This window comes from Strigops habroptila, chromosome 4 (genome assembly GCF_004027225.2).
Source record: "Strigops habroptila isolate Jane chromosome 4, bStrHab1.2.pri, whole genome shotgun sequence".
In the NCBI taxonomy this organism is placed as follows: Eukaryota; Metazoa; Chordata; class Aves; order Psittaciformes; family Psittacidae; genus Strigops; species Strigops habroptila.
The window spans coordinates 64,320,811-64,348,778 of NC_046358.1; the positions used below are offsets into that span (position 1 = coordinate 64,320,811).

General features: G+C 42.4%; 1 protein-coding gene across 2 annotated transcripts in view; it reads right to left on the reverse strand.

The window, feature by feature from the left end:
• Positions 1–27,968, reverse strand: part of NELL1 (neural EGFL like 1) — a 283,745-nt gene that overhangs the window by 45,617 nt on the left and 210,160 nt on the right. For both annotated transcript variants that reach the window (XM_030483848.1, XM_030483847.1), the window contains exon 15: positions 24,354–24,449. In XM_030483848.1, the coding sequence (XP_030339708.1) occupies positions 24,354–24,449 (96 nt within the window). The remainder of the gene's footprint in view (positions 1–24,353; positions 24,450–27,968) is intronic.

Below are 27,968 nucleotides of genomic sequence, written 5' to 3' on the forward strand. Positions count from 1 at the left end.
CATTTCTTGTGTGTACTCTGCTGTCAGAAACTTCACATCTACACAAAGTGGTAAAGCAAAAGTCTGCAGAATGATGAAGAGGAAAGAAAATAAATCTAGGCAACTGTCTGCATTCTCTGAAATAAGAGATGTAAAACAAAGTTGGGTCCCAAGACTGCATTGTTTTCTGTGCAAAAACTTCCTTTTCCAAAGTCCTGAAAGTCAATTATAGAATGTAGTTTAATTTTAGAAACAATATATAGCATTTGAAAGCATGACTTAATGCTACTATGTGTCAAGAGCAAATTATGTTCAGTAAGAAAGTCTGCCAAAACAGCTTGAAGCTAATGAAAAGGCTCATCACAGGAAATACACAGCTTTTCATTTTCAAACCTCGAACAGTCATTGCAGAAATATCTTCAGCATCATATTCCTCCCTTGGTTTCAGTGCAAATGAGTAATGTAGGTAGTGGAATACAAGGGCCTGAAGTCACACAAAGATATATATGCTGGAAATTGGTGGCTTTCATTCTGAGATTATTTCCTATGACATGATATTCTTGCCACCTTCGTTATTTATATACTTGTGATCTAAGCAGATTTCAGTAATAAAGACACCACAAAAGAAGACAAGCTGCAGACAAGGGTTAGATCTACCTCTCAGAGTTAGGGACCCGTGAGAGTCACATTCAACAACAGGAATTGCATTACAGTGTAAACAATATTTAACTCAGGTGAAATGAATACAGCAGAAAATGACTGCATTAAATGAAGATGACAGGGTGGAAATGGTTCTATACAGATACACCTCTATAAAATATTCACAGACAGCGGCATTAGCACAGTTCCACACCAGTGGACAATTACTCATTTTTAAAGTTCTTTGCTAAACCAAATAATTACATCTACTCCTTGATTTTTAGAAAAAAACCTCTCTAAATATTAAGAAGCTGTGGTTTATCCTGAATTCTAAATTACAGTAAGAAGGCAAATATATGGGTGGTTTGGGTTTTTTAAAATCCTAATTATTTTCACAGTATTATTCACTTGATAATTCTTACATGGTTGCAATGCACATTTATGGTCTGAAGCCAAATTTGCAGTACATAATTTCATAAGTTTAGAAATCCTCACATCTAAATGCGAGTGCTCTCAGCATCACTGCTCAGAGCAAAGGAACAATGAAATCAAAAGCTTCATCAAGGAAGCACCGCAATGACAGCATTATCTGTGCTACATTATCTACCTACATGACCATGTAATCTATCTAACCAAAGAGACAACATTAAAAAATAAAAATTTTTAAAACCTCACAATTCAAGAGCATCTTCTTTCCACCACTCAGTTACCGTGCTTCAAGCATTGCAGACACACTCCTCAGCTCCAAAGAAAAGAAACATAAACGTACCAAAAGTGTATTTAGCCATTCATACAATCATCTGAAGGGATTTTATATTCTCATTATCCACATCTGGCTAAAATAATAAATCATAGAATCCCAGACTGGTTTGGGTTGGAAGGGACCTTAAAGCTCCTCCAGTTCCAACCCCCTGCCACGGGCAGGGACACCTTCCACTAGAGCAGGTTGCTCCAAGCCCCGTCCAACCTGGCCTTGAACACTGCCGGGGATGGGGCAGCCACAGCTTCTCTGGGCAACCTGTGCCAGCGCCTCAGCACCCTTATGGGGAAGGGCTTAAGATTTCACCTCAATCTCCCCTCTTTCAGCTTAAAGCCATTCCCCCTTGTCCTGTCACTAAAATCATGAAGAGAAGGTTAAACAGATAACTAGAAACTGTTTTGCACCATATCGGCATGTTGTTTTCCTGTGGAGATGACTTTACAGCTATAGAGGTGCTATTAGAGAAACAACATTTTGGCAAAGTGCCACAGGGCTTGGGAAAATCATGACACCAACATTGCAACTAATGGTGCTGCATCTGGCACCAACAGACACAGAATGACCAGATGAAAAACACCATTAGCTCTCCTTTCCTCACTTACTTAACAGTACAGCCCTTACGTCCTTTGCCAGCCACCCTCTCCCACCTCAGCCAGTCTAAACATCTAGACATGCACAAAGCTACACTGCAGATAAAATCCAGAACTAGAATAATGAAAACAGTATTCTTACTCCACTTCTTCACCACTGTATAAGAATGCCTCCTCACGAAGGCTACTCAGACTCACCTGCGTAATTCTACAGAACTAGGATATGTTGTTTCAGAACAAAACACACAAGAAAAAACACATTGGAAGTGAGTAACTCCACAGTATTTTGTTTCTACTGATCTCCATAGAGCAAACATATGCGAAAATCACAAATTATGGTTTAGAATTAGTAAAGTACAACTTAGACACAGAAATTCTTGTTTTCTGAAAACAAGCAATGACCTTCACCCCACGGTACACATATAATTCTATGTTAGTCTTCAAAGCATATTTTAGCAGTATTCATATTTACAGTGAATTTAAATTAGATTATCTCACTTTCAAATTAATTTCTGGAAGTAACAGAATGCTCATAACAACACTGGGTATTTCTGAGAGTGAAGTAGAAGAAAAATAAATGAGAATTCATGAATACTGTGATTATGTGCCAACATTTACAAGCAATTTTTGCACTCCTTTCTCAGGAGTTCTTAAAAGACACATAACTTCTGTCAAATACAAGCTGTATTAGACATATATTACGTAGCCACAAAATATATAGGTGCAGCTAAAGGGGTTGCTTGTGTTTCTCCTTCGGAAAGCAGAAGGAACCATGTACAGCCAAGTCAGCCCGTAATAACAGACTAATCAATTCATCTTTCCAGCACAAACTTGTTCTTTAAGGAGGCTTTACCTTGGCTTTTAACAACACAAAGAAACAGAAAATCTTCTGCCTGGCTGTCGTAAGACATCTGTATCCTTGAAGATGCCCTCGCCACATTCTCAGCATCTTTACTCACGGAATGGAACCCAAGACTTGGGATGACTTTTATAAGAGGTCTTTGTTCATCCCTTGCCTTAAAATGAGTGTGCCTGGTGTCTTAGGGGAACAGCTGCAGGAAATTTCATAATATAGCTGATTATTAAGCTGAATAAACTGTCATCTCCACCCTTTTTATATGACAAATTCATTAACAGTTGTTTCCAAAGAGGAAATAATCTGCATGTCCATAAATTGTCATGGTTCTTCATAGCAGTGGTATTTTACACAATACCACAAAAAAGATGCTGTTTTAAACTAACAACATGACAATTAAGTTACATCATCATGGCTGAGCTGCTCAAAATTGTAATCTGTGGGTATATTGCTTGAAATTTACAACTTGTTAATGTAATTTTTCCCATTTATAGTCCCTAAATGGGATTACAAACAGACTATATAGTCATATCTAATGCAATGCACTTCATAAAATATGTTCTATACTAATTCCTCAATCAACTTTCACCAATGTCAAAGATGCCTCTCCCCCCCTTCTATGCTGTAGAAATAAACTAATAACAGTCCGAACATATTTAAAGCAGGTATTGCTTTTCTATGTAATCTAGTAAAAAGATGCTCTGTGCTAAGTAAGCTTCTGCCACCTTACTTGTGTCAGCATTCCCAGACAGTACAAATATTAACATAAAGTGCCTATATATATTATATATACAAGACAGAGACTGGAATTTGACCCTCCATTCTTACATTTATATTGTGCTTACATTCCTCAAGAAGCATCACTTATGTTCTCTGTCCATGTAATCTGGTACCTAAGAACACCAACGTGACAGGGCATTCGTTCTCTCTTTACATTTCCATCTGAAACACTTTACAAGACTCTACACAACTTTTTTCCAGTAAAGAGTAAAATTCATCCAGCCAAAATCTTCAGAGCTATTAAGAAAAGGTATTCAGTGCCTCGTAGGTCCATCTAGTCATTCATCCTAACAATTGGAACTATGAAGATCAAACAATAGCTTTGTCCTGAGTCCAGAAATTTAGAATCATCTACTAACCCAGGAAGGAGCCAAGCATAATTCCTAAGTGTTACACAAATTGTTTAAAACAAAAGACAAACCGCAATCTTATAATATAATCCAATATTTATAAAGCTTGACGTTTACAATATCAGATATATGACTTGCAGATTTGGAATAAAAGGTAACTTTCAAAATGTTGTTATGAATGCATATTACAACTTGATATTCCTTCTATTAATCATGTTTTGGATTCATTTATCCCTGGCCAGCATTTTCAGCCACCTGTTCTTACACTGAGCTGTACTTCACATCATTACGACACAACTGAAATCAATATGACTCCTCACAGCGTAAGACAACTCAGTGGGCTAAAGACTGACAAAGCCTTTTATGACTCCATCAGCTAAATTAAGTTTTTATAAAATCCCTTTTCACCAAATTTAATAGGTCAAGATTCTCAGCCTGATCCAGTACAACTCACACTATAAACACAAAGGTCACGGAAACCAGGAAGCCTGTAAGACTTTACATATTCACAAAGTATATGGGGTTTTACATGATGGTTCAGATATGGTCAGCCCTTCAGCTGAGGTATTGTGTTTGATTTATATTCAAATGTGATGTATTCTAATCGTGAAAAGAAGAAAAATTAAGGAGTTGCCTCCTGGTTTGGTTGGACCCTTTTGTTCATGTCTCAAAAATACTATTTTTTCCCTCAGTGGAAAACTGACATTTGCTGTTGCTATGCAGGCAGTTTATGAAATCTGATGGTTTTAGCTTTTACTGACACAAAATTCTTCCATTAATTCTTTCCTAATTTTATTTCTCTACTTGGCTTAGAAAAAGCTGTCCATGCCCTTTAAGTCTGGTGTTTAATATACAGTAATGTAAAGAAGAGTGAAACATGAAGTCTAGAAATGTGAATAAACCATACATAAGCTTCTTCAGCTAGATTGGATTTAGCATTCATGAAGAATCACATAAAATGTAATGAAGTGAGGTGTCTTCCACTTTTCTACAAGAGCCAACAGAGTAGCAATGTCAGCTGCATTAGTTTTCCCATTTTCGATGTTCCTTGTCCCTGGAAGAATTTCCTCCAAAGAAGCTATTGCAATTTCTTTTTACAGTGAATCAGTTCACTGTTGGAACTATTCAGCAAATGGATAAAGAGACCAATTTCATTTTGCTGATTGTAGCAAGAAGATATAATAATGGATTTAACACAGCAGTTAGTTTATTTAACACCCAAGTAAGGAGACTATTTCTGGTAATGTAAGAACCTACAACTTTAACAGAGATATGTCTTTCTGTAGTGGCCGGACAAGTGAGTAGTGGACTACCTCCTTCTTGTGTAATTTTGTATTTAATTCTTTTTACATCTGTAAACTATGCATCATGGGGGATCTGAAAAAATCTTCCATGGTCAAATCAAGTGAGGCAGACATTAGATATCAGGAAATTATGGTCATTATTGATCAGATTCTGCAACTCCAGTGTCCATTGACGCATGCAACTTGCTTTCATCTTCTTCAGTAATGAATCCACCTAATAAAGCCTGCTGAGAAAATATGGGGGGAGGAGATATAGAAAGAATAAATCAAAGCTCTCTTCAAAAAGAAACATATTACTCAGTCATCTCAAAGGGAGGCCTTAGGAACAGCTAGGCATTATCACATGTATCTGACTCCCTAGCCTACAAATGGTCAATGGCACTGCTGAGGGAGTTGTTATTGCTATCAGCACACGTACCTCACAAACTGCATCAGCTGTGAACTTTACCAGAGTTAGAGGAGAAACAAGATTTCAGATGAGAAAACGGAAGAAAAATTTCGAGGTATGAATTAAATTTCTACTTTCTCCATGCAGTTAATAGAAAGAATTGAAAAATTCTGTGCTGGACATTCCAAGGATGAGAAACAAAACAATTAAAGGTGGGGGGCAGAAAGATGGAACTTTCATTGCCTGCTAAAAGCCTATCCCAAAAAGGAGCTTCCATTAACTGTAGGATTCACAATCTGCCTGGCTTGTAACAGACACACACACAAAAAAAAAATACTGTGTGGTATGCAGAGGGGTTTTCCCTGTTTTTAATTCATACTGGACAGACTGATGGGCTCTCCAGAGCCAGGGCTGTCCCCAGAGGTGGAGAGGACAGCTCTTAAGCGAAAGGGACAGAAGGAGTATTTGGCAGAAAAAAATAAACCATCCTGTCACTTATTCCTGCAGGGACTGACACAGCTCATGGGACATTCTTTACTCAGTCTATGGTAAAGAGAAAAAAAAAACAAAACAAAGCAAAACCAGAGAAACCACTCTGTCTCCTTCTAGGGAATGTAATCACAATGAATTGCCAGAGAGAATATTTTCCTTACATAAACCAGTGAAATTACTGACAGTGAAACATCTCTGCCATACTGCAGTACCTACCGTCTGTGCTCCAAACCATCAAATGGGAGCCTACGAGGTCTTTGTTGGAATTCAGTCTGCATAAGTATTCATTAAGCAAGTAAAATACATGTCCTGGCAAGTCAAATACATACATCCTGTTCTGAATGATGAACGGCAGACCAGTTTCAAGAGTTTTGTGACACTGAAGAATCAACCTTCTCCTCACGGCTACAAAGCTATTTCACCTCTGAGCCTGAAAACCTTCACCGGTTTTCAAGGTCAGTGGCTCAACTGCAAAAGGATGGACAAACTGGCTCTTATTAAAATACTAACTTGGAGATGAGAACAACCTATCTAACCTCCCTTAAACTGAGGAGCACCTACAGGCCAAGTTAACAATAAACCTGTAGGTTATTATAAGGAAGTTGGGCAGCTGCAGCACATGTAAGGGTGATGCATGGGATTCTAATCAGGGTTCGAGTGCCCCTGAGTGCCCCTTCACTCAGCTCACAGAGCTCCACTGCCTACTAGTGTACAACAAGAAAACGTGGTAAGTGTGCAAGAACCCATAACTGGCCTTGGTAAACAGTGCCATCCAGATCAGAGATATCACTACTTCCAAACAGTGCAATGAGAAGGACAGTGGATGAGCTGAGCTCACCCTTACACACCCCCATGCTTGTGCTCCACCTGAGAATCATTCCCATATAAAACCATGTAATTGCCAAAAAAAGCTGTAAGGATCTGTAACCTATCACAGAAACATGGCCATCTATGAAGTTAAGGCATTCCATGCTGGCCAGACAGCTATTTCACATAAGCAATTGCTCTGACTAACACCGCTAAAGGCGGCAGAATGTAATTACCTGAGCTGAAACAGATACAGGTTCAACTGGATATTTAATGACGACAAGTGTTTAGGGCTTTCATTTCATGTCTCATTCAAAAGATAAATAAGTACTATTCCAAAGATTAGATTGCCAGCATATAGAGTATCTCTTAAGAAAAAAATCATATAAGAGAGGTTCTAGCCATTCACATAACAACTCCACCATTTATGTTTGTCTCTGAAATGACTGATCTACTCAGTAGATACTACATGTTGAAAGAAATAATTCAGATGTTACATAGCTTAAATAGTAGAAAACTCCAGCTACTGAACTGCCTGAGTTGCTAAATCAGAAGTTCTCATTTTAAAAGCATAAAAAGTGATTGATGCATCTAGGAAGAACTCTATTTCTGCAAATGCGAAGGACTGAAGAGATTTTTCTCATAACATTATAAAATGTTTGAAAATAACTTTGACACAGAGTTCCTTGAGGTTGAGCATAATTGTTATTTTAAAGCTACTTCAATCATAAGGGAACTAGCAAAGAAAACATTTAACCAGAGCAATCCAAGTTATTTTTATGCTTCTTATGTACCTTAAGTTAAGCACAATGTAGTTTTAACATCTTGCATATTCTTTCTCTGGAACTACAAGAACAAAAGCTTAAGAAAGCAAAAGGAATGTGCATTGTGAGTTAATGAGCCCTGAATCTAGAATAGACTTAATGCCTCATTTCCTAGGAGACAGATTCAGAGGCCTTGTTCACACCCAAAAGGTATTTGATTTTTGGGGATTTCCCCACGCATGATATGCTGGATTACCCAGGAAAAAGTCCACTGTGAAGGGAAGTCTTCGGGAACATCATGTACTTTTTGCAGCAGAACAGGCACATCACTATCAAACAGACTACGGGCAATAAAAATATTTCACCTGATAAAGAAAAAGCCTTGGAAGTGGAAAAGAAAGTTTATAAGCTTCCGTATCAGCAAAACTTGCTATTTAATTTCTTATCTGTACCTACACCTGAGTACAATCCTAAAGAAAAACTTGTTTTCTTGAGTCCACACACTGATTTTAATTCAGCAGATCTTGCAAAGAGCCACCTCCTTCTGTTGTAGGCTTTTTTCCACTGCAGTATTGTACAACAACGCAACTCTGCAGTCTTCCTGGAGCAGACTGTTGAGAACCATGGGTGCTACTTTTACAAAAACAGATCCTCAAAAGGACTGGAATTCAACACCATTATAGATGTCACAGAGGCTGCCTCAGCTAATAAAGAAAGGATGAGACTCCTTTCAACAGAGGTTTAGCTCACATTTTTACCCTGACTCCTAAAGCAAAATAATGGCTAGTTATCTCCATTATACATAAGCTGCAATATATATTAGGCACATAAGAAAGTGATTTACGCCATTTTATTCGCTTTCCAAGGATTATATGAATGGGGACTGACCTCTTCCTGTGAATGTCAGCTCAATGAAAGCCAGCAGAGCCATCTCATGCTTTTGTGGTGCTCAATTCGTGTCAATATGGGAAAAGATCTCACTGGTTACACTTACTTTTTTCCTCTTGTGTCACTTCCAGCAGCTTAAGGTATTCTTTTCATACCATAATTTTTCAGAGGGAAAAAAAAATAAATCTTACATTAAAGAAAGAAAAAATGCAGGAAATCTGACTTTCTGTCCCAATTAAATACACAATAACCTCTACAACATCATTGTTTTGTTTCATTCCTATCACGTCATGTTATTTCTTACAGAAATTGTTTTCTGATGCTGGTTCTGATGATTGAAGCACATTTTCTCTCCCTACACCTTGATTAACTTCAGTGAGATCACTCATGACATTTGTTAGCATTCACTGTATTGAATTTCAGCAGAAATGTGGCTCTATATAGTAAAATCCTCAGAGTTGTGCACGTTTTCTAAAGAGACTGAATTCTTCACCTAGTTTGAATAGGATCTTACATTCCTAGATCAGCAAGTTAGATCTGCACCATAGATCAACGAGTTAAACATGACATATTTATCATTGGTAACTGCAACTAACACAGCTTGTTCCACATAAACCCCCAACTCTAAATGCTCTTTTTATTTCACTAGAGCCATTTATTTTTCATTTCACCTAATTCAATTGCACCAGATCCTGAGGCTTCCACTCAGGTGAAATTCCCACTGAAGCCAAGAGGATTTCCGTCTTTAAAAAATCTAAGTACCTCTCTGTGTCTGTTCTGCACATCTCAAGTTTTATGTCTAGAACATCAGCAGACTTAACTATTCACGGCAGATTCTCCCATTCAGAGCAGGCTATTAATAAGAAAAAGTAAGGTGGAAAAGAGCTCATTAAACTCAGTATTGTCCCCTCAATACTGCCTGTAGTTGGACACACTAAGGTAGTTTTTATTAAATATTTAGTTAGTCCACTTCCTATTCTGGTATTTCTCCTTTGAATTATTCCGGTTTTCACTGCTGTAGGCATCTGCCTGGAAAAACCAGAAAAGGGAGTTGGAATGTCCTGACAAACTAGGTTATAAAATCAGCATTACCACACTGCACTCAAAGCAGAATTGTTGTGGTCTTTTAATTAATCATAGTGAAATGAGATGTGGCTTGTAGTTAATTCATCATGAAGTAGGTATTTGAAAGCAACTGTGTTTTATGTACAGCTCACATCACAAGAAATGCTTCATATATGGAAACTTCTTAGTTGCAAATGGAAATTCCATTAATGCACGAACAGACAGATTTGATCAAATATAAACATTTTCTCACATTTTGAGTGCTTTGTAGTTCTGCATTTTCTTTAATGTATTCAGTGGTGATTCTGCCACTTGAAACAAGCTGAAATCCCACAGCCTGGCTCCTCAGAATCCGAGAGAAAACTGAAGCAGACAGGACTGCACAGAAGGTGTGGGAGATGTTTCTGGTGAGAACCTGGATGAATGCTACATCAGGGACTGAGCACTTCCAGAAAGAGCCGAAGTGCTGTGACCTCCGGCTGGGAACCAATTCTGGCCTCACAGTGTGACCTGTCTCTTTCTAAACATGATGTTCCTCCTGTAGTACATCATTAGAACTTATGGATGAACAAACATATAAACACAAACTCTGTGTGCAGCAGCACCAAACCAACCAGGAACAAACCAACCTCCCTTTTGCCCAGTGATTTCCGGGTGCTAAGCAGAGAGCAAAGAGAGGCCCTAACATGTTTTTCCCTGTTAAACCAGCACAGCCTATCCTCCTCTCAGTTGGGGAACCTGGCTTTAAAACAAAAAAAAGCAAACAAAACTCAAAGCAAAGCAGAAAAAGAGTTGTTTCACATATTCTCACTCCTCTTTCCAGCTGCAATTGTGTCGCGGTTTAAGCCCAGCTAGTAACTCAGAACCACGCAGCCGCTCGCTCACTCCCCCGCTTCCTCCCCCCGCTCCCAGAGGGATGGGGAGGAGAATCAAAAGAATGTAACTCCCATGGGTTGAGATAAGAACAGTCCAGTAACTAAGGTATAATACAAAACCACTACTGCTACCACCAATAACAACAATGATAAGGGAAATAACAAGGGGAGAGGATACAATTGCTCACCTCCCGCCGACTGATACCCAGCCTGACCCAAGCAGTGATCTGGGCCTTCTGGGTAGCTCCCCCCAGTTTATATACTGGGCATGACGTGCTGTGGTACGGAATACCCCTTTGGCCAGTTTGGGTCAGGTGTCCTGTCTCTGCTTCCTCCCAGCTTCCCGTGCCCATCTGCCCCTCCTCACTGGCAGAGCATGAGACTGAGAAGTCCTTGATCAGGGTAAGCATTACTTAGCAACAACTAAAAACATCGGTGTGTTGTCAGCTTTGTTCTCAGACTAAAGCCAAAACACAGCACTGCACCAGCTACTAAGAAGGAGAAGAATGACTGCTACAGCTGAACCCAGGACAAAAAGCTGTTGTGCAACTTTTTCTCCTTCTTAAATATGCCATCCCAGAGGTGCTACCACCATCGCTGATTGGCTCAGCCTTGGCCAGTGGCAGGTCCATCAAAGCTGGTGGCATTGGCTCAATCTGACACAGGAGAAGCTTCTGGCAGCTTCTCACAGAAGCCACCCCTGTAGCCCCCTTGCTACCAAAACTGCCACGCAAACCCAACAGATATGACCACAAGTCATACAAATAATAAAACATTAGAATATTAGAACCATTTGTTACCTGGAATGACAAGATGTCATCTCAGCTAACATGAGAGATTAATATAGTAGGTATTCCTTTCATTACAAACAAAAATACACAGACCTAGACACCTGAACATAACAAATAAACGATACATAAAAATATCCCTTGGGGAAAAAAAATCAAACTAAATAAAAACAAAAAAATCAGTGTCTCTTAGTGTTTTTCCTGGCTTTTAAACCTAAGCTTTTACAATACATGAGGCAATGTGAGCACAAGAATGAGTCCGGTCTCCTCATGCAATGGTCAGCTGGGAGTGAATGATGCTCTCAGTCTGGGAGACTTCACTTCTCTTTGGCTTGGCAGTGTGAGGTAGAACATATTTTATTTCCACTGAGTTACTTGTGATTTGCAGACAGATGTCCCCTTAATCTTCAGAGATGGTCTTCATCAGATGTTTCTAGTAGATATTCTTAGATCTATTTCACGATATCTTCATCAATGACAGCTTTGTTTCTTCTATCCCATTAAGGTACCACCCCTTGCCATGTTGTGATAAGCACCACTGGGGCAAATGCTGCAGACAGCTTGGCAGCAAATGGAGCAGGGTGACCTCAGCCATCCGGAGCATCTGCCTTCCCTGGAGCTGTCACTCAGGAGCATCGCATCAGCCACAACCACTGTTCTCTGCAATAAGAGGAGCCCCTCTTAACTCACACTATGCTGGCTTTGCTCACCTTGAAATGAGAGGCTTTAGAAAGGATCTCATGCAAGCCTTGTGCCCACAGCTGGTTGTTTCCCAAAATAAACCTAGCTTCGCATTTTACAGAAGATCTTGGATAGAGACAGGTAGGGAGTTTTGACATTTAGCTTCCCAGACTCAGTGAAACACCTCTTGTTCTGCTTTGCTTTTTGTCTGCTTATTTATTTTAAGCCAGGTTCCTCAACTGAAATGTCTTTGAGAGCTACACACCTAAAGATTGATCCAGATCAGGAACCAAAGAAATAGCACAGAGAAATGCAATTCTCACTTCTTTTTTTTTTCTATCTCTAGGGTCCAAAGGAATACAGACTATAGGGAGTTTTACCCAGAGGACTGCAGCAAAAAAATGTATTCCAAAACAAGCAATTTAAGAGACAAGGACACAGAGAAGTGTGCAGCTTCTGAGACAACAACTGCAGGTATTGCCAACAGCTATGAAACAAAGCAGCTAAAGACCTCCTCATTTTCATGACGTACACGACATGTCCAACTGCAAGATATAAGCACAGCAACATTTCATTCCACACCTGGGGAATCAATGTCTGCACTGAAGGATCCCCATGTCACTAACACAATACTGCAAGTGTTGATTGGTCGATTGATTCATTTCCCCACTCGCTGTATAATTATTGGGATTCAAAGCACATTTCTCAGCCATGGTACGTACTGAAAAATGACCTCTCATCCCTATGTCAAATAATCTTTTGTACACACAGTCCAAAACAACACAAAAACGTAACCCCAGGATATCACATCCTGATGCTTTGCTGCCATGTCTTACCCTTGCTTCTATCTGCAGTCAGCAGGTAACTTTGACAGCACTCCGTCACTTGGTGAGAAAACTCTTCTCCAGTGCTTTACAAAGATTATAAACAACCTGTAGCTACCATAAAAATGTTCACCTGAGCTCCAGCCTACACAATGTCCTTCTAATCTACCAGAAAACTATCTCCCATTCACTGTGTACCAGCTTAGAGTAGCTGTCAGGAGGCAGAGGAGCAACAATGTGGTGTGACTGTTCTAAACTCCTTTTGGAGATAATGCCCCACCACTGCCAAAAGCTCTCCTGTAGCTTCTGGAACAACACTGCACTTGCTTTTACTTGCCCCTAGTTGGGAACTCTCTTCTTCAAACCCTTCTGTCGTTTCCTGCTGATTGCCCAAGTTACCATTTCTACAGACACTGTTACTAACTCCCTTAGCTGCAATCTCCGCCACCACTGGTCACCATCCCAGAGCTGCAGAGAAGCTGGTCTGTACTTCCTAGGCCCAGCATAGGACTCCGCCACATGCAGGCAGGTGTTCAAAGAAACCCAAGGAATTTCTAGGCACTCAATCATCTGCTTAGTCCTGCCTTTGATATCATAGGCTGTCCTGCCTGGCTCATCCTCACCACTTCAGCAGTGGCCGTAGTAACTAACAGCCCACAAATACAGAATAATGGTGACTCCTGTCTACAAAACCAGCATGAGAACTTCACTCATGAGATGTGAACTCACCCATGAGATGTGCAGCTCATCCACAGAGAGGGGAAAAGCAGCTCCAGGAATAATGGGATTTATTTTTTACTCATGCTGTAAAAAGATGAACTGGAGAAAACATCACTGGACAGAAAATTCAGACATTTGAGCCTATGCTGCCAACAACTCTCACAGAGTAGCGTGTCTGCATTCCTCTCTGCACACCAAACTGTGCCTCAGAAGCCTTTAACAGGGATCCCTGCCAAGGATGCACCTGGGCTTAAGCCAACAGTGTTCTGTACAGTTAAGGATGCACATCTCCAGCTCAGCTGTTAAGCACATATGTGCTGGAACCATACAGCAATGCCAGCAAAAACTCTAACACAAAAATTTTCCAGCACAGGTACCACAACTGCGTCAAATATCAGCTACCAAACTGTGTCAAATGGTAATGATCCTAGAGATCACTGCAGCCCTGGCCAGCTAAACACAACACTAATAAACAAAAAACCAATTCCAAGATAGAATCAGATCATCAATAGGAAAATGACAACAATTCAAGCACATACTCAAAGAAACAGCATTAAAAGGACTGAATGGAAGGAGGAATTACTTGCCAGTATCTCTCGATATCAGTTTGCAGTTCACCTTCAAAAAGAAAAGGCAACCCCACGACTGTTATGGTGCATCCTCATTTCAGGCAAAGCAAGTGGCAAGAGGTTATTCTTAGCAGCACATTGAATTCTGTATTTGTACATAAGCCTTAAACGTGTATTTTAATTTCACCTGAGAAAATTACCAACATAAATCCTGCCCTTCCCAAATCTCTCTGAATTTTGAATTAACCTGATACCATCATTTCAGCCAGGCAGAAACAATGAGTAACAGATGATTCATATTCAGCAGTAAACTCACCTGCTTTTCAACATTCTAATTACTGGGTCATTTTACCCTTTCCATGATGGTGAAGCCAATTTGGGTCACACTGTTTTGAGCCAGAGTCCTTTCAGCTCACACAAATAATGTGTAAGGAATTGCTGTGCTGTCAGTCTGAAGGACATTTTTAAATGCACTGTGGCGAATAGAATACATTACCAAAACACATCATTTTCCTTCTGATACGCAACAGTTCATCATGAGCTTTCATCAGGCAAGACTTTACTGGAACATTTAAACTTTGATTTAAACCAATGGCCCCACCATTTCACTGGCTTCAGCCTATGTCAGAATGATCAAGGAGGTGCTACCATATGTTAAATATAACAAAGTGCTTATTTCTAACATTACAGACAACAGGAAACAAACAAACAAACAAATAAGCAAACGTGGGACTTGAATATTTCAGATGCCCTCCAAAAGCTGCAGTGAGGCTGTCCTGGGTTCAGCTATAGCAGTCATTTTTCTCCTTCTTAGTAGCTGGTGCAGTGCTGTGTTTTTTAACTTTCAGCCTGGGAACAACGCTGATAACACTGATGTTTTTAGTTGTTGCTAAGTAATGTTTATTCCAACCAAGGACTTTCTCAGTCTCATGCTTTGCCAGGGAGGAGGGGAAGCCGGGCGGAAGCAGAGACAGGACACCTGACCCAAACTGGCCAAAGGGGTATTCCATACCACAGCACGTCATGCCCAGTATATAAACCGGGGGGAGTTACCCGGAAGGGCTAGATCACTGCTCGGGTCGGGCTGGGTATCGGTCGGCGGGTGGTGAGCAATTGTATCCTCTCCCCTTGTTATTTCACTAATCGTTATTATCATTGGTGGTAGCAGTAGTGGTTTTGTATTATACCTTAGTTGCGGGACTGCTCTTATCTCAACCCGTGGGAGTTACATTCTTTTGATTCTCCTCCCCATCCCTCCAGGAGCGGGGGGAGGAAGAAGTGGGGGGGGGGAGTGAGCGAGCGGCTGTGTGGTTCTGAGTTACCGGCTGGGCTCAAACCACGACAGTTCTTTTTGGCGCCCAACGTGGGGCTCGAAAGGTTGAGATAACGACAGATCTGACCAGAGTGTGTTTAATCATATTTGTGATAAGCATTCATTGTTACTACTCGTCACAATGGTGATTATTTGGCTCTCAGACGTGTTGCGCTTGATCTCAGAGTTTCAGCATGTTGTACCTTACTTACAGCCACTATTTGCTGTTTTAGTGTTTATCGGCTGGGGGGCCTGGGCTAAGGTTCTTCTTTCACTGTACTTCATGGTAATGACTCGTAATACAATAGACTCATTGATCATGAAACTGGTCTGGTTTGTGCTTCCAGCGTGGCCATCACCACTATACATTGGGAGGTATATAATGAAATATTTTAGCAATTGCATATCTTTTTTTTTCTCCTCGGGGGGTAAACTTACGAAGGAAGCATTCTCTTTCACCCCCCGTTCCCCCACCAGCCTATTTGCAACAGCAGTTGAGAGTTCTGAAGGTTTTAGATGGCCTTTGAGTACCCTTGAAACCTGCCTGCTGATTGTGCTGGGGATCAGCATGTTGGCAAACATACGGAGTGTGTTTTACCCACGGCCATCCCGTCGTAGGAACATCCTATTTCGTTTAATGTCAAAAATTCAGCAGTATCAGGTTCGAATCTGGTCTAGGGTTAGACGACGATATAGGAGGACCACCAGGAGATTTTCCCTGAGGCTGGACAGTTATGAGTGGCAGGGTGTGTGGGATAGTATGGGCAAGTACCCAGGCCAGTGGGCCCCTCCAGTGCTTTGGAACTTCACCACTGAACAAGTGCAACATCCGGAAAAACTAGTAAAACACTTAAACGAGGTGTGCTGTCGTCCTGGTTATACCAGAGAGGGACAAATCTTGGCAACATGCTGGGGCTTGGCCTATGCCTACAGAGCCCTGCTCAACACTATCCAGCACCTTCAAAGGGAAAAAAATGTCTCTGGATCTGATGGCAAAGCAACAGACAACGCAGCTATGCCAACTACAAGCACAGCAGCTACTCAGACCCTGACCACACCAGACAACGCAACTACTCCAACTTCAAATACAGCAGTTACACCAACCCCAGTGACGAGCACAACAGCTACTCAAGCCCCGACAGCAACAGACAATGTGGCTACTCCAAGCACCGCAGCCACACCAACCCCAGTGACAAGCACAGTAGCTACTCAAATCCCGACAGCAACAGACAATATAGCTACTCCAAGCACTGCAGCCACACCAACCCCAGTGACATGCACAGTAGCTATTCAAACCCCGACAGCAACAGACAATATGGCTACTCCAAGCACCGCAGCTACACCAACCCCAGTGACAAGCACAGTAGCTACTCAAACCCCGACAGCAACAGATAATGCAGCTGTTGGTGTTACTCAACTCCCAAGCACAACAGCTGCACCAACCCCAGCAATAGACATTGCAACCACTCCAATCCTAGTGGCAGACACTGCAGCCACTCCAACCACAGTGACAAACACTGCAGCTAAACCAAATGTCCAGTTTGTGACAATGTCTGTTGCCCCTGTAAGCAAAAGCAGACGAGAGGCACAAAGTGCAACCCGCGAAGCGAAGAAAGATGAAGACCCAATGCCATTACTACATGCAACAGCATCTGAACAAGAGTTACTACTACGTGGGTCAGAGGAAGAGGAAGAAGAAGAAGAGGTCACTTCTCGACCCCGGACCTCAACCGAACTGCGGAATATGCGAAAAGATTTCACCCGTCTTCCAGGGGAGCGCATTGTCACCTGGTTGCTCCGGTGCTGGGACAATGGGGCCGACGGTCACGAACTAGAAGGTAGGGAAGCCAAGCAGCTGGGATCACTTGCTAAGGAAGGAGGAATTGACAAAGCAATTGCAAGAGAGAAGCGAGCCCTCAGTCTTTGAAGGCGGCTCCTGGCAGCTGTGAAGGAAAGGTTTCCCTACAAAGACGATATTACCAGTCGCTCAGCCAACTGGACCACGATAGAGAAAGGCATCCAGTCCCTGAGGGAATCAGCCATTATAGAGATGATCTATCGTAGGCCGGATTCCAGGAACACATCTGTAGATCCAGATGAAGTCGAATGTACACGACCCATGTGGCGGAAACTTACACGGAGTGCGCCATCATCATATGCCCACACATTGGCATCAATGACCTGGAATGACGGAGTATCACCAACAGTGGATTACCTGATTCGTCAACTCCGAGAGTTCGAAGACAATCTCACCCCTTCCATCATTTCAGCTGTGGAAAAAACTGTCCCAGGAGTTCAAACAATTGAGAGACGATTTATCCGATCTATCCAGCTCCCCACGCGTACCAACCCATGTCTCAGCTATTAACAGAAGGCGCCCTACTGCTCGAGAAAGAAAATATAGGAGGTACACGCCACGGGCCACCCTATGGTTTTACCTGCGGGATCATGGAGAAGACATGAGAAAGTGGGATGGAAAACCTACTTCAGCTCTGGAGCAACGGGTGCATGAACTGAAGAGGAGAACAATGGTCAAGGATGACCCTCCCAGGAAAGCTGCTGCTCCAGTCTCTGGCGAGCAGTTTCCCAGATGGAGTGAAAGAGCTGATTTTACTCCAGCTCCTGTGATAAGGAATACTAATCCCTTTCTACAAGACAGAAGCGGAGAATTTTGTGATCACTATTAGAGGGGCCCTGCCTCCAGCCAGGTGGAGGAGAGGGATAATCGGGTTTACTGGACTGTGTGGATCCGATGGCCTGGCACATCAGTCCCACAGAAGTATAAGGCTCTAGTAGATACCGGTGCACAGTGTACTCTGATGCCATCAAGGTATCAAGGGGTGAAACCCATTTATATTTCTGGAGTGACAGGAGGATCCCAAGCATTAACTATGCTGGAAGCTGAAATCAGCCTGACTGGGAGGAAGTGGCAAAAGCACCCCATTGTAACTGGTCCAGGGGCTCCATGCATCCTTGGCATATACTATCTCAGGAGAGGGTATTTCAAAGACCCAAAAGGGTATAGATGGGCTTTTGGTATCGCTGCCCTGGAGACAGAGGAAATTAAGCAGCTGTCCACCTTACCCGGTCTCTCAGAGGATCCTTCTGTTGTGGGGTTGCTGAAGGTCGAAGAACAACAAGTGCCAATTGCGACCACAACAGTGCACCGGCGGCAATATCGCACCAACCGAGACTCCTTGATTCCCATCCAGAAGCTGATCCGCAGACTGGAGAGCCAAGGAGTGATCAGCAGGACCCGCTCACCCTTTAATAGCCCCATATGGCCAGTGCAAAAGTCTAATGGAGAGTGGAGATTAACAGTAGACTATCGTGGCCTGAAGGAAGTCACACCACCATTGAGTGCTGCCGTACCGGACATGTTAGAACTTCAGTATGAACTGGAGTCAAAGGCAGCCAAGTGGTATGCCACAATTGACATTGCCAATGCATTTTTCTCAATCCCTTTGGCAGCAGAATGCAGGCCACAGTTTGCTTTCACTTGGAGGGGCGTCCAGTACACTTGGAACCGACTGCCCCAGGGGTGGAAACACAGCCCCACCATCTGCCATGGATTGATCCAGACTGCACTGGAACAGGGGCAAGCTCCAGAACACCTGGAATACATTGATGACATCATCGTGTGGGGTGATACAGCAGAAGAAGTTTTTGAGAAAGGGAGGAAGATAATCCAAATCCTGCTGAAGGCCGGTTTTGCCATAAAACGGAATAAAGTCAAGGGACCTGCACAGGAGATTCAATTTTTGGGAATAAAATGGCAAGATGGACGCCGCCAGATCCCCACAGACGTGATCAACAAGATAACAGCAATGTCTCCACCAACTAACAAGAAAGAAACACAAGCTTTCTTAGGTGTTGTGGGGTTCTGGAGAATGCACATCCCAAATTACAGTCTGATTGTAAGCCCTCTCTACCACGTGACCCGGAAGAAGAATGATTTCAAATGGGGCCCTGAGCAACAACAAGCCTTTGAACAAATTAAACGAGAAATAGTTCATGCAGTAGCCCTTGGACCAGTCCGGGCCGGGCCAGATGTGAAAAATGTGCTCTATACCGCAGCTGGGGAGAATGGTCCTACCTGGAGCCTCTGGCAGAAAGCTCCAGGGGAGACTCAAGGTCGACCCCTCGGCTTTTGGAGTCGGGGATATAAAGGATCCGAGGCCAGCTATACTCCCACTGAAAAAGAGATACTGGCAGCCTATGAAGGGGTTCGAGCTGCCTCAGAAGTGATTGGAACTGAAGCGCAGCTCCTCCTGGCACCCCGGTTGCCTGTGCTGGGCTGGATGTTCAAAGGCAGGGTCTCCTCTACACATCATGCAACGGATGCTACATGGAGTAAGTGGGCCGCACTAATTACACAACGAGCTCGAATAGGAAATCCCAGTCGTCCAGGAATTCTAGAAGTCATCATGGACTGGCCAGAGGGCAAAGATTTTGGGATGTCACCAGAAGAGGAGGTGACGCGTGCTGAAGAGGCCCCACCATATAATGAACTGTCAGAGAGTGAAAAGCAATATGCCTTGTTTACTGATGGGTCCTGCTGTATGGTGGGAAAGCATCGGAGATGGAAGGCAGCTGTGTGGAGTCCCCTGCGACAAGTTGCAGAAACTGCTGAGGGAGAGGGTGAATCGAGTCAGTTTGCAGAGGTGAAAGCCATCCAGCTGGCCTTGGACATTGCTGAACGAGAAAAATGGCCAGTGCTTTATCTCTACACTGACTCATGGATGGTGGCAAATGCCCTGTGGGGGTGGTTGCAGCAATGGAAGCAGAGCAACTGGCAACGCAGAAGTAAACCCATCTGGGCTGCTGCATTGTGGCAAGATATCGCTGCTCGGGTGCAGAACCTGGTGGTGAAGGTACGCCACGTAGATGCTCATGTACCCAAGAGTCGGGCCACTGAGGAACACCAGAACAACCAGCAAGTGGATAAAGCTGCTAAGATTAAAGTGGCTCAAATGGACTTGGATTGGCAACATAAGGGTGAATTATTTTTAGCCCGGTGGGCCCATGACACCTCAGGCCATCAAGGCAGAGATGCAACATATAGATGGGCTCGTGATCGAGGGGTGGACTTAACGATGGACACTATTGCCCAGGTTATTCACGAATGTGAAACATGTGCTGCAATTAAGCAAGCCAAGCGGTTAAAGCCTCTCTGGTATGGAGGACGATGGCTGAAGTACAAGTATGGGGAGGCCTAGCAGATTGACTATATCACACTCCCACCAACCTGCCAAGGCAAGCGCTATGTGCTTACCATGGTGGAAGCAACCACCGGCTGGCTGGAAACATACGCTGTGTCCCACGCCACTGCCCGGAACACTATCCTGGGCCTTGAGAAACAAGTCTTGTGGCGACACGGCACCCCAGAGAGAATTGAGTCAGACAATGGGACTCATTTCCGGAACAACCTCATAGACACTTGGGCCAAAGAGCATGGCATTGAGTGGGTATATCACATCCCCTACCATGCACCAGCCTCTGGGAAAATCGAACGGTACAATGGGCTGTTAAAAACTACACTGAGAGCAATGGGTGGTGGGACTTTCAAACACTGGGATACATATTTACCAAAAGCCACCTGGTTGGTTAACAGTAGGGGATCCGCCAACAGGGCTGGCCCAGCCCAATCAGAACTTTTACGTACCGTAGAGGGGGATAAAGTTCCTGTGGTGCACATAAAGAATTTGTTGGGGAAGACAGTCTGGGTTATTCCTGCTTCAGGTAAAGGCAAACCCACTCGTGGGGTAGCTTTTGCTCAGGGACCTGGATATACTTGGTGGGTAATGCGGGAAGATGGGGAAGTCCGATGTGTACCTCAAGGGGATTTGATTTTGGGGGAAAACAGCCAATGAACTCAATTGTACGCTGTTGCCTGCTCTATAACACTTTTATAGCCCACCAGCTAGATATCTTCAGGTCGCCAGCAATTGACCCTGACTTCCCTCCGATCATCACCTCAACAAAGAATGAATTTTGAGGAAACCAGATGAGCTCAGCAGTGACCAGACGAGTTTGGTGGTATCATCAGCAGGCCACAACCCAACACTACATACCGTCCCTCCTGCCCTGAAAGACTATTACAAGAGATGGAGCCTGACATCATGGACTGGATGAGTTCAGCAATTTTACAGGGATTGGTCCATGGACTAGGGAATGATATCTTTCTCTGTGTGTGGGTGTGGGTGTATATATATATGTGTATATATCTGGGACAGGGGTGATGGTGTGCTGAGAGATGTGGGATCTGAGCATGACATGAATGGTATGGAATAAGGGGTGGATACTGTCCTGGGTTCAGCTATAGCAGTCATTTTTCTCCTTCTTAGTAGCTGGTGCAGTGCTGTGTTTTTTAACTTTCAGCCTGGGAACAACGCTGATAACACTGATGTTTTTAGTTGTTGCTAAGTAATGTTTATTCCAACCAAGGACTTTCTCAGTCTCATGCTTTGCCAGGGAGGAGGGGAAGCCGGGCGGAAGCAGAGACAGGACACCTGACCCAAACGGGCCAAAGGGGTATTCCATACCACAGCACGTCATGCCCAGTATATAAACCAGGGGGAGTTACCCGGAAGGCCGAGATCACTGCTCGGGTCGGGCTGGGTATTGGTCGGCGGGTGGTGAGCAATTGTATCCTCTCCCCTTGTTATTTCACTAATCGTTATTATCATTGGTGGTAGCAGTAGTGGTTTGTATTATACCTTAGTTGCGGGACTGCTCTTATCTCAACCCGTGGGAGTTACATTCTTACCATTCTCCTCCCCATCCCTCCGGGAGCGGGGGGAGGAAGAAGCGGGGGGGGGGGGAGTGAGCGAGCGGCTGTGTGGTTCTGAGTTACCGGCTGGGCTCAAACCACGACAGAGGCTATGAAAGAAGTCTTTACTGAACTGTCTCCTCTTCCTCCTCTAGTACCTACGTCCTGGAGGAGTTAGCAGGGAAGCAAAGGGAAGCCTGTTTCAAAGGTGGTTCATCACCTTCCTACTCTGAACATTTCGTTTTTCCAGGACATGCACCTTCAGAAAGCTGAACCTGTTCGCACATAGATCTGATATGCACTTAGCCACTGAAACAGGCATACAACATAAGGTCTATCTGCTGAAGTTTTCAAGCCCTCCAACACAACTAAAGCATGGTAACTTCTCATATGCACAGCGCTATTCATTCTCAAACCAGTTTGCATGGCAGACTTCTCAAAGTTACCAGCATTAGTTTGACTTGTAGCAACACTGGTAAATCCTGTACATCTTCAAAGTAAAAAAACCCAAACTTGCTGCTGGTTTATGTTGTATAGATTTTATACACAGAAGCTGGCTCCTTCTGACTCCTACCTCTAAATTTCTTGATATACTGAGTACCACACCTGCCATGTTTCCTTTACTTGGTGTGCTAACTCATATTTTAGACCAAACCAACACAAAAGACATGAAAAACATAGGAGTCGACAATGATTGTGTCATTCATTTATCAATTTTAAACCATTACTTCAACAGTGTAAAGTCTCTGTGTTCTAGTTATGAAAGTCCCTTTTCAGCCACAAGAAATAAAAGGATAGTTCTAAGATCCTTGGTGAAAGAAAGAGGGAGTTGAGCTGAGAGCTGGCCTAAAGCAGGGCACCTTTGGGCAGTGCAGGCACTGGTTTTGCAGTACTTACTGCTGCATGTCAGGAGGCTGGGGAGCTTTTTTTCTATTAAAAGAAAAAACATAACCCAAAGGCTATAGGGCAAAAAAACCAACCAAACAAAAAACAACCCCAAAAAGCAGTACTTGAATTTATTCAAGATAATATGAAGATATAAATAATAAGAAGAAACAATGCCGACAACTAGAAACGATAGGATTTTAGTGTGCGGTGATTTGAGTGCACCCACAAAAAGCGTTAGCAGTTTTCAGAAGCTACTCAAAAGAGATTTGTTGTCAACTGGGCTGAAGTTACTTTGCATTAGACTAGAATAGCTGTGTATCAAACAGGCACCGCTACACAAATTACTGAACAATCTCTGGGTGACAAATGGTTCCAGTGTTTTAACTTATCCTTCTAACAGTTATTTCTTGGTTTCTTTTTTTTTTTCTTCCTTTAAAAATCTCATCAATTATAATCTCATCCATACAGCATCACACAACCTGCATTAACAATCCGCTTGACCTCCACCAGTAAAGGCAAGTGCAAAAGGTTTATTAACTAATATGCAATGCAAAAAACTCCATCATTGTGTTATGAAGGTGAAATACAACCTCAATAAATACCAACAAAAATGAAATCCCAAATTCACTAGACAAAATAATCTAATGAGAGTTCTACACGGAATTCTGGTAGATCCGTTCCTTCTCATTTAAGATAGACAAGGAACCAGGACTCCGTGAAGCAAACAGAATGGTGGGGCTGGGAGGCTGTCAGAAGCAAATCTTGAAACAGGAAAAAATCTGTGAGAAGGCAGAACCAAATCCTTGCTAGTGAGATATACTGGAAAAGGCTGTGTGATTCCATGAAAATTGGTGGCCTCAGTGACTTAGAAATAAATCAAACCTTAAGAATTCCATAGCTTCAGGTGAAAGAAACATCCAAATTCTGCTCTAGTTTGCACAATAGATTCAGAAAAAGCACAAGTTAACCTTGACAATGCATCACAGGAAATACATGGAAAACCAGATATTTTTCACTTGCCATCCTCTCTAATTAACTGGAAGTGCCAACTAGAAGCAAAAGCAGATACATCCCTGATTGTCTAAAACTTTCCATGTTTAAGACTAGCTTTCACTTAGGAAAAGGCAGCTATGGAACAGCCATGTCTTCAATGAAGACAAACTATCCAGCTGAATGAAGGAATGGAAAGCAATTATTTCTTAACTCAGCAGAATCATATTTCTCATTATCAAAGAAGAAAATGTGTTCCAGTAAAGCTTTACCTTTCTCACAATGACTTCCTGTGAATCCAGGAGGGCAGACACATTTGTTAGGGGCTACACAAGTTCCACCATATCTGCACCCTTCTTCGCAGAAAGCTGAAAAATAAAAGGAATATGTGGGTACTACTTACTTTATTTTTTTTAATTCATTCTACATTTGCAAGGTACTAAGAAAAACATCTAAATTCTGAGCAATTAACAGAACTCAACGTATTAAAATTCGGTCCACCTGCAAACACAAACAGAAGTAACTCACTTAAATGACTTGAGGAAAAATCTCAGACTAGACCGTAGGCAAACCTCCTCACCAATAAAAGATTAATGACCATCTGGAAGGAGAAGAGAGGGAAAAAGACAACATATAACTTTAATAGGGCTCATCTTCTTTTAATTATACCCAACGTGAGTCTTACAGTTAAAATGCTCTGTGATCCACAAAAACCAGACTGGTCAGATGGCGTGAACTACTTTGCTCCTCGCTTCTATAGAATGCACTTCACTGAAATGTCTGTAAACACATAATATTTTCCTGTTTTTTCTGCTTTTTAAGTGTGAAGTACATTTTGTAGAATCAAGAAATGAGATAGGGTGAGGCTCACGACTGAAAGCAGAGGAGATGGGCTCAACCACAAGATAATGCCTCTACTGAGGTGTGATCCTTGACAGAGCAATACACAACTACTTCAGAAGTGTATTTGTCCAATAACTGGGATTTGAAACAACTGATGGATCTTGTGCCTTTTCTTGCGAGGACTGTGTGGTGTTCCTTTTGCTTACAGAGGGGTTGGCAGAAGCCCACTAATTGTGCAAGAAGCATGCTTGCAGCTTAATGGGATTCTGTTTTCTTCCCTTTTGTTGTGTGTGTACAAATACCAGAACTGAGGTAAGAGGAGGAAGGGAGACAGCGAGCACCAGGACATGATCTATTTTGTACTGTTAACTCACCTAATACCTTCGTTAAGACTAAGAGCAGGCTCACAACACACTTCCCACCCTCTCCTAGATACTTAGTGAACTCCACAAGTTACTCAGTGGGTTTGATTGCACTCATGAGGGAAGTAACAATTAATATTTAAACAGCAGCTCTCTGAATCTAAGCTAATAACAGAATTGCAAAGTGTTTCCTGCAAGCTAAAATCACAGATGGAGTGTTGGCAAAGAGATGTTACAAATGCTATGAAAAGGCTTGAAGTGCTAGATAACAGAAGAAGTGTTTAAGATTTATTTTCCAGTGCACTAAAAAGAAAAATAAAGTGAATAAATTGCCAAGCATTAAAAAGAATTTTTTGCAATTGTTAACCACTTAGAGGCAAAACGGCACACTTTGTATCTCTTGACTGAGCCAACAGACGGATCTGCCTCACTGTAAATACGTAATTCATAGGATACCATACTGCTTTATGGAGGATAACACAGGGAGAAGAATGCTAAAGTGGTTTAGAGAAGATGGGAGAAGAACATCATAAGCACTCCTGCACTGGCGCAAGGCAGTCATGTGGTTCTTGCCCACTAGCACCTCCTGCTCATCAATGCACATACTCCATATGGGAACCTTCTGAAATATATCCAGTGTGAAACCAGCTGGTTTCTACTACATGGGAAAAAGAGAAATATGGTTTAAAAGTAGCATTTTGTGATTTTTTTTCATATAAATATTTGTAGAAAACTACAGCTGTGCAAAAAGCTGAAAGTAGCAGTAAGAAATACAACTGGAAAATGTAAGAAAAACATGATGAGGCTCAAATAGATTCCCTCTGTAACTGTTGAAAGAATGTCTGCTCATTTCTAGCCACAGCATTCTCAGAGAAGGTGCAAGTTAAAATTCTTCCTCTATATTTTGTCTGGTTTGAGAATAAGCAGAGACTCTCATGAAGCAGTAATACATTTCTGCATGACGTCAAAAGCACTAGTATTTGTGATGGAGCAGATATAAAGAGGGGGGAAAGGAAAATATTGGCAAAAGAGTATTTCATCCACAATATATGCCACATTGCACTGGGAAAGCACTACACAGGGCTCTTGAAATAAAGAAGTCCTAAAGGGCATAAAAAAAGAAAATGTTTATTGTTTGTAGCAATCGTGTCCACTGGAAGTTGTTCAAGCTGACAGGGATAGGTAAGAGGGCTGCAGCTGGAACTCACACACCTTCTTTGCCCTTAACTGATACCATCAACTTACTAATGTGAAATGTCTGCTGCTTCCATTAAAACCTATTCTTGGGTCTATGCAGTGAGGTGGTGGTCTGTTCTCCTTATAGATTACTCAGCAGAAGGGCTTATAAGACAGGGCCGGTCACGTAAAAGATTTTCCCTTTAGTGCAAAAGCTGTGTTATGTCAGTGCAGCAGTCAGGTCCTGACATCTCCAGGCACAGCCAAGCATGCCATTCGCATCTGGTGCCTGCCATGGGTCAAAACTCTCTGTCTTCCTATTTCTTCCTACATACCTACGTCAAAATTCACCTCCCATATTTTTATCCAAATGTGCTAGCACCTCCTTGCTGAGCATGTTGAAATTCCCCTGTCCTTTACATGTCACACCTCAGCAACTAAAAAAAAAAACCAAGCCACACAAAACAACCAATATTTGTACAGGGACACCCTGAGGAATTGCTGTACTACAGGTTTCTAAGAGAAAGGACTTGGTGCTGCTCAGTGCACAAGGAGTCACCCAGGCACTGGTTTGTTACATCGATGTCGGAGGATGAAGTTGAACAATGGCTGCAGAACGAAAAAATTCAACTCTCCTTTACAGTTGTTGCAGCAGCAGCAAAGTCCTCTGCAATACAGGCTAACTGTGCTTGTCTGTGCTGCTCAGGCTTTGGTGGATTAGGGGAGGTGGTTCAGTCTTATATTTTAATGCAAGAAAAGAAAACCCCAAGGAAAAGCATTAGAATTCTCCTGCTGTTCCCCAGATGATTTTCTACAAACCCACTAATTCCTGCACTGCAGGATGCAGGAAGTAGCAATATCAAACCCACAAATCTCAAAATATAGTTACGAAATTGAAAGGTTTGTCTAAAGGCTACTTTCCTTAACTGCTGAAAAAAGAGCTCGCAGTACAGTACTGACAGCACTACTCTGAATTGTAAGAATGCTCAATATATCTAATAACAGGAACTCATTTTCAATTGCCAGCAATTTTACCAAACTTCACTTATTTGAACTGTTTTCTCTACTAGTTCTGCCTCTGGCTGAAGCTTTTTACATTTTGTAAAAATTCATTCATTTCCAACAATGATATCTTTTCTTGACACCCTTAGCAGCAGAGGTTAATTGAGGAATATCTTTACATCCCTTCTGTACCTATACCCGATGGACAAGAGAACCCAACATGGAGTAGCTCAGGGACTGAACAGTGAATCAACTGGAATGCCTGTGCCCTCATGAAACTACCTGCTTTGGTCCTTATGCTTTGTTATATGTCATATCTACTGCGAGGTCAAGACTTGCACTGTGGTTCAGATACTTCAAAATCAAGACTCTATTTTGGGGTGGGGAAGGCGACCCCCCAGTACCACAGAACTGGCACTTATAAAAACCTTGACTGCAGACTCCCTCCTACTCAAAGCAAGTTACCACAAGAAAGATAAATCATGGCTAGATCGTATTTTGCTA